We start from the raw sequence: 7465 nt of genomic DNA on the forward strand, positions 1-7465 counted from the left end.
TCTGATCCTGGTTAGTACTGGTGTCGGTCTTGGTCAGGTCTTGGTTGGTACTGGTGGAGGTCTTGGCCTTTGCTTGTGTAGATCTTGGTTGGTACTGCTATGGGTTTTGGTCCTTGCATGGTGTAGATCTTGGTCTGTTCCTGGTTAGTGCTAGTGTAGGTCTTGGTTGGTACTGGTGTAGGTCTTGGTTGGAACTGGTGAAGGTCTTGGTCTTTGCTTGTGTAGGTCTTGGTCTGGTCCTGGTTGGTACGGGTGTTTGTCTTGGTCTTATCTTGGTTAGTAATTATTTAGATCTTGGTCTTTGTGAGGTCTTGGTTGTCATTGATGTTTGTTTTGGTTTTAGCTGGTATAGAGTAGATCTTGGTCTGGTCTTGGTTGGCACTCTTGTAGGTTTTGGTTGGTAGTGGTGTAGGTCTTGGTCTGGTCCTGGTTGGCACAGGTGTATGCCTTGTTCTGGTCTTGGTTGGTACTGGTGTCCTTTAGGGACAAAAGTATTGGGACACCCCTTCTAATTATCGAATATCGGAATAGTTTTAGCTAAAAAGATCACAACAACGTCACTTGTGTTTTGGTTTTAAAATGGGACGTCTGACAAGCTCACGCTCAGGTGTCCGAATACTTTTGGATTATTTCACCGTTTGACACACAGATTCACTTCTGGGTGGACAGAGCAAACATTATCATCGATGTGTGTGTGTGTGTGTGTGTGTGTCCTCTGGCCAGAGACGATTGAACCATTTCGAGCCACAGGTGGCGACTCCTCTTCCATTAAATTCAGGACGGGCCCTCTCGCTCAGCGTTTGGCTCCAAATCCAGATTGATCGAAATAGAGGAGACACAAAAAAAACTTCTCCTCACGCTGTTAACACAGTTCAGCGTTAATACTGCATCTCCAGTCCTGGTGGTTTGGAGGCTCAGGGGTGTTTACTTTTGGCCGTGTGGTGTCGGTTCTGCACGTCCTCTCCAGCACCCACACAAACATGTTTCTCTCACTGAGGACGTCTGAAAGGTTCCTCGGCTCTTTACACGTCTTTATAAACGCCGCAGCATTACAATCACTGACAGGTGGAGGGAATAACATGAATTATCTCGTTACTCTGGCACCCGTCAGGAGCGGCGATACATCAGGCGGCAATAGAACAATCCGTCCTGAAGGTGAAGTGCTGGAGCTGGAAAAACGACCAGGCGGGAGGATCTGAGCAACGTCGTGGTTGGCAGGTATTGTAGTGAGCACAGTGGACCTGCTTAGCTGTTGACCGGTCAGAGTGCCCATGCTGACCCCTGTCCACCTCCGAAAGCGCCTACATTGGGCACCTGAGCATCAGAACTGGACCTTTGAGTGATAGAAGAAGGTGGCTGGTCCTGCTGGGAAACCTCGAATGATGGCAGTGGTGCAGTGCTAAATGTCGTTCAGCGCTGGAATCCAGGGTTCGAATCCCCAGCAGGACGTGATTGGCTGTGTTTGGTGAATTTGGGGCACCTGGACCCACCACGACCTCCAGGATGAAGATGAACCAGGACTGACCAAGCTGGTATCAGTTGCAGAACTGCTGTTGGCACCGGGAGCTCAGCAGTTGAGGTACTGAACTACTGATCGGAAGGTTGCTGGTTCAAGCACCAACCAAGCCAAGCTGGACCCCTGAGCAAAACTCTCAACCCTCAACAATTTGCATTGGAGTCACTTAGGTATGCTAATACTATTGCAGAGATATAAAGATCCAGGGTTCGAATCCTCAGCAGGACGTGATTGGTTGTGTCTGAAAAGCCCCGTGATGGATGGGCGTCCTGTCTGGCGTCTGGGGAATTTGTGGCACCTGGACTCACCACGACCTCCAGGATGATCATGCACCACCCAAGCCAAGCTGGACCCCTGAGCAAGGCTCTCAACCCTCAACTATAGGGTGCATTGGAGTCCTTCAGGTGGCGCAGTGGTAAAACATGCTAGCCACTATTGCAGAGATCTGAGTATCCAGGGTTCAAATCCCCAGCAGGACGTGATTGGCTGTGCTTGAAGAGCCCAGTGATGTAACACTGTCCTGTCCAGTGTCAGGGGCACGTGGACCCACCATGACCTCCAGGATGATCATGAAGATGAAATGAAAACCATGACTGATGAAGCTGGGATCAGTCGCTGTTGGCAGCAAGAGCTCAGCAGTTGAGGTACTGAACTACTGATCAGAAGGTTGCTGGTTCAAGCACCACTAAAGCCAAGCTGGACCCCTGAGCAAGACTCCCAACCCTCAACAATCCAAGGTTTGAAACTCAGTGGTGTTATGGTCCGGACGGGTGTCTGGGCGGGGCAAGGGGGATGGTCGAAACAGCCTAACCATTGGTAGGTGCACTTGTCAATGTCTCTCAGTGCAGGTCCCAAGCCCGGATAGAAGTAGGTGTGTTGTGTCGGGAAGGCCATCCAACGTAAAGACCGTCCCACTTCGTTCTGTGGCGACGCCTAAATACAGGAGCAGTTGAAACGTGCCGTAGATGGATAACTTGGTTTAAAGAGCAGGACGCTCGGCTCCCTGAGTAAACGAGGGAATAGATATAGTCGTTAAATCAAAGCAGTAGGTGGAAGTAATGAGTGAATTGAACTGGGCAGGACGTAGAGACGAAGGAAGCCCCGATGAGACGAGATGTTCTCCAACTGTAAGTAAAAGTAAAGAAGAGTAAAGAAGAGTAAAGAAGAGTAAAGAAGAACCACTTCCTTCCTTCGGTTCGACCGCAGCTCAGTTTCATTTCTTTATTTAGCCTCGATTTAACCAGCCGCCAAATTTACACCAGTTCAGCACGGACTCAGCATTCATTTATTATGTTTTAAATAAAAGCATTTTTTTACTCAGGGATAACGGAGCTAAATAGAAACGTTGTAGCCTACAGCTGTACAAATGCTCTTTTGTTCTGGGGAATGGGCACAAATTCCCAGACACACTTCAATATCCTATGAGAAGCATTCTCAGCTGTACAAATGCACTTTTGCACTACTCACACGATTTTAAAGTGTGTCTGTGGGAATTTGTGCTCATTCACTAGCGCAAAAGAGTATTCGTATGGTTGAGAAGGCGTCTCACAGGAGTTAGAAGTATGTCTGTGGGAATTTGTGGCCATTCGGACACCTGCTGTTCTTCTGAAAAGGCTTCCTAAAGGAGTTTGAAGTACGTCTGTGGGGATTTGTGCTCATTCACTAGTGCACAAGAGTATTTGAATGGCTGAGAAGGCGTCTCCCAAGAGTTTGAAGTATGTCTGTGGGAATTTGTGGCCATTCACTACCAAAAAAGAGCATTTGTATAGCTAAGAAGTAGGGATGTCCCGATCCGATCTCACAGATCGGGATCGGGGCCGATCAAGGCATTTTTAACTGATCGGAAATCGGCTTTACTTATGCCGATCATAACCCGATCTTTTGTTTTACGTCAGCATGTCCGCTGTGTGGAAATACTTTAAATTGGAAAGTGAAACGAGTCCAGCAGTGAAGTGTAACGTCTGCAGTGCGAGCGCTTCACCAGGCGGTGGGAGCAGAGCTGCGTTCATTACTGTAGAATTTTACTGTTTATACGGTGTGTGAGTCCAGGATCACTCCGGTTTACTAAACAATCACTTTTAATCCCAGTATGAAAACTTCAGGACCAGAACATACAGCTTTTACCAGTTTACGTGTTACAAGACTGAACGACATCTCAGTATCGAGCGCTCTGATTGGCTTAGTTATGTAACCCAGCGTCGTAGTGATGCACTCGCTTAATAAAGAAATAAATACACGCTATATTCACTAATTGTCGGGAGCAGAGCACTTTATTAACTTATTCTGTTCCGAATAGTGGACAGCTAGAGCCGAGCACGCTATCCCATGCACTATGGAAGCCCCAAAGGGTCAAAACACACTCACTTTGCGTAGACCAGTCCATCAAACCATCGTCACAATACAAGCACTTTAACTGAAAGAGTGACTTTCCATTTTATTTTGGTATTCAGGTTTTACTGTAATGCTGTTAAGTAACTTATTTGTTTTTTTATATTCAAGTTAAGCTGCTACACCACGTGTGAGTGGAGATTTTTGTTCATGTTTAGTGTATCACTGCATTAAACAGAATTATGTTCTTTGAATATAAAGTTCAAAGTGAAACTGTAATTATCTCACTTCATTTTTACTACAATGCTGCACTAGGTTTGTTTACTTTTATTTTGTAAAAGAACATTAAGCAATAGTTTGGATGCAGCATTTTTTTTCCTACAGCACTGCAGAGCTATTCAGTTGTTAAACATGTACATTAGATTAATGTGAATAACTGTAATGTAGTTGAAGTGTGCACTGTGTGATCAGTATTATCTAGTTCTTATCTAGACAATATCTAGAAAATACAAGTATCGGTTTGAGAATCGGTATCGGATCGGGATCAAAATTAAAGATCGGGATCGGGATCGGGAACAAAAAAACGTGATCGGGACATCCCTACTAAGAAGGCTTCTCACAGGAGTTTGAAGTACGTCTGTGGGAATTTGTGCTTATTTAGTAGTACAAAAGAGCAGTTATATGGCTGAGAACACTTGTCACAGGACATAGAAGTGTGTCTGTGGGAATTTGTGCCTATTCAGTAGTGCAAAAGTGCATTTGTGCAGCTTAGAAGGCTTCTCATAGGATATTGAAGTACGTCTGTGGGGATTTGTGCCCATTCAGTAGCACAAAAGATCATATGTATGGCTTTTTAATTGAACTGTACGTGGATGAACTCTCTGTTTTCCTTTGTGATGGTTGCAGTGAAAGATTTCCCGGTGGCTGCCGTGGAGACGGACGCGGCGGTTCGGTGTAAACTGGACGGTGAATATTTCCTCGCGCCGCAGAGCGACCGCTTACTTCTGAAGAACCGCAGAACCAGGCAGGTGGTGCTGAGCTGGCCGTACCACCTGGTCAGGAAGTTCGGCCAAGATCCGGTAAGATGGTCACTGCAGCACTTAGGTTTGTCCAGGATGACCAGTTCGGGGCGTTTGTAAACTGGTCAAGACTGGTTTTGTTTAAGAAATGTAAACAATATACACTGTACAGCCAAAAGTATTGGGACGCCCCTTCTATCAGCCAGCGAGGTTAAATTCTCATCAATTACTGAAGTAACAGAAGTAATAAATCAGTGATATAAAGGAAATGACCTGCTTTCAACTGTGCAGCAACAGTTTAGGGAAGGTCCTTTCCTGTTACAGCATGACTGTACCCCAGTGTCCTGCACAGAGCCCTGACCTCAGCCCCACTCAACAGCTCTGGAATGAACCAGAACACCGACTGAGGCTTTCATTGAGGCACAAATTCCCACAGTTTTGTGAGAAGCTTCTCAGAAGAGCGGCTGTTGTTCTAGATGAAAAGGTCACTCTGTTATAGCTCAGTCCTGACATAGTAATCAGAAGGTTGCCGGTTTAAGCCCCACCACTGCCAAGTTGTCAATGCTGGGCCCCTGAGCATGGTTTGGTGTCCGAATACTTTTGGTCTTACACAGATCAACCATCTCCTTGTTTCTACACTCACTGTCCATGTTATCAGCTCCACTTACCATATAGAAGCACTTTGTAGTTCTACAATTACTAACTGTAGTCCATCTGTTTCTCTGCATGCTTTGTTAGCCCCCTTTCACCCTGTTCTTCAATGGTCAGGACCCCCACAGGACCCCCACAGAGCAGGTATTATTTAGGTGGTGGATGATTCTCAGCACTGCACTGACACTGACATGGTGGTGGTGTGTTAGTGTGTGTTGTGCTGGTATGAGTGGATCAGACACAGCAGTGCTGCTGGAGTTTTTAAACACTGTGTCCACTCACTGTCCACTCTATTAGACGCTCCTACCTAGTCGGTCCACCTTGTAGATGTAAAGTCAGAGACGATCGCTCATCTATTGCTGCTGTTTGAGTCGCTCATCTTCTAGACCTTCATCAGTGCTCACAGGACGCTGCCCACGGGGCGCTGTTGGCTGGAGGTTTTTGGTTGGTGAACGATTCTCAGTTCAGCAGTGACAGTGAGGTGTTTAAAAACTCCAGCAGCGCTGCTGTGTCCGATCCACTCGTACCAGCACAACACACACTAACACACCACCACCATGTCAGTGTCACTGCGGTGCTGAGAATCATCCACCACCTAAATAATACCTGCTCTGTGGGGGTCCTGTGGGGGTCCTGACCATTAAAGAACAGCATGAAAGGGGGTAACAAAGCATGCAGAGAAACAGATGGACTACAGTCAGTAATTGTAGAACTACAAAGTGCTTCTATATGGTAAGTGGAGCTGATAAAATGGACAGTGAGTGTAGAAACAAGGAGGTGGTTTTAATGTTATGGCTGATCTCATTTCTCTCATACTTCCTGTCGGTCTCTAGACGTGCTTCAACTTTGAAGCGGGTCGCAGGTGTGAATCTGGCGAGGGCTACTTCGAATTCACCACCCCTCACGGTGAACACCTCTTCAACATCGTCAGTGGCGCCATCCAGAACGTTCCTCCTCAGGACGAGTCCGGGACGAGACCCAAAGAGCGGCGGGTCACGAACACGCCCCCGGAGACGAGGAAGCCCTCGAAGAAAAGGGTTCTGACCCAGAGCGTCTCGCTGAGCGCCATCGAACTGAGCGGCAAAAAGGAAAACGCACGGAGCGCCGGCGGCGAATCTCCAGGCCTCATCTACGCCTCTGTCAGCAAACCCAAAGGAACGTCGCAGAACGGCAGGAACTCCAGGCAGCAGAACCTCCCAGAGTTCAGTCCGTGCTACGACCTTCAGGAAGACGAGGAGCCGCCTGACCCTTTACCTCCGACGCCGATGTTCGACGTCCCTCCCGCCTCGGACGACTACGGAGCCGAAAGCGTCTACTCAGAGGTCACACACGTGGACGGTTACACCACCAAGGAAGACTTTGTGGACAACCCTGAAGATCTAGACTATTTCTACAGACCTGAAAAGTCGATGTGTCTCGACTTTCCGGGACAGGATGGCAATCTGGAGGAGCTGATGGAGCAACTGGCGAACCTTCCGGCGCCCAGCGACTACCTCGAGGAACCGTTCTATCCCGGACCGGAGGACTACGCTTCTGTAGAGCAGTCTGTGGATAACGTAGACGACGTGGACTGTTCCTACCCGCCCTACGAGTCCGGCGTCCACTTCCAAAGTGTCCCGCCCAGCACGATGGACTCTTGTGAAGATGGATTCGCCACCTACGATAACTTGAACATACAAAGAGGGAAATGACTTTAGATGTGCTCTTGTCCAACAAGCTCATGGTCAGCTGTCCAAATACTTTTGGTAAACTAGTGTATAATTTATTCAGAAATGTTGAGACAGATTTTTATTTGGATAGAAGAGAAGAAATGCACATATTTATATATTTAGCCTCACCCAACACAACCGGATTCCCTGAATCTTTTCATAATATCATGTACAGTAGATGGTAAAACACTGTTTAAACTTCTTTATATTTAAATACAGTTTATCATCCATCAGAGTTGATT

General features: G+C 47.1%; 1 protein-coding gene across 1 annotated transcript in view; it reads left to right on the plus strand.

Moving 5' to 3' along the window:
* LOC134332860 (docking protein 3) overlaps nucleotides 1-7205 on the plus strand; it is a 15726-nt gene extending 8521 nt beyond the window's left edge. The window contains exons 4-5 of the mRNA XM_063014691.1: nucleotides 4751-4923; nucleotides 6348-7205. Of these exons, the coding sequence (XP_062870761.1) occupies nucleotides 4751-4923; nucleotides 6348-7205 (1031 nt within the window). The remainder of the gene's footprint in view (nucleotides 1-4750; nucleotides 4924-6347) is intronic.
* The last annotated feature ends 260 nt before the right edge of the window (nucleotides 7206-7465 follow it).

The sequence above is a fragment of the Trichomycterus rosablanca genome, chromosome 18 (assembly GCF_030014385.1).
Source record: "Trichomycterus rosablanca isolate fTriRos1 chromosome 18, fTriRos1.hap1, whole genome shotgun sequence".
Classification (NCBI taxonomy): Eukaryota; Metazoa; Chordata; class Actinopteri; order Siluriformes; family Trichomycteridae; genus Trichomycterus; species Trichomycterus rosablanca.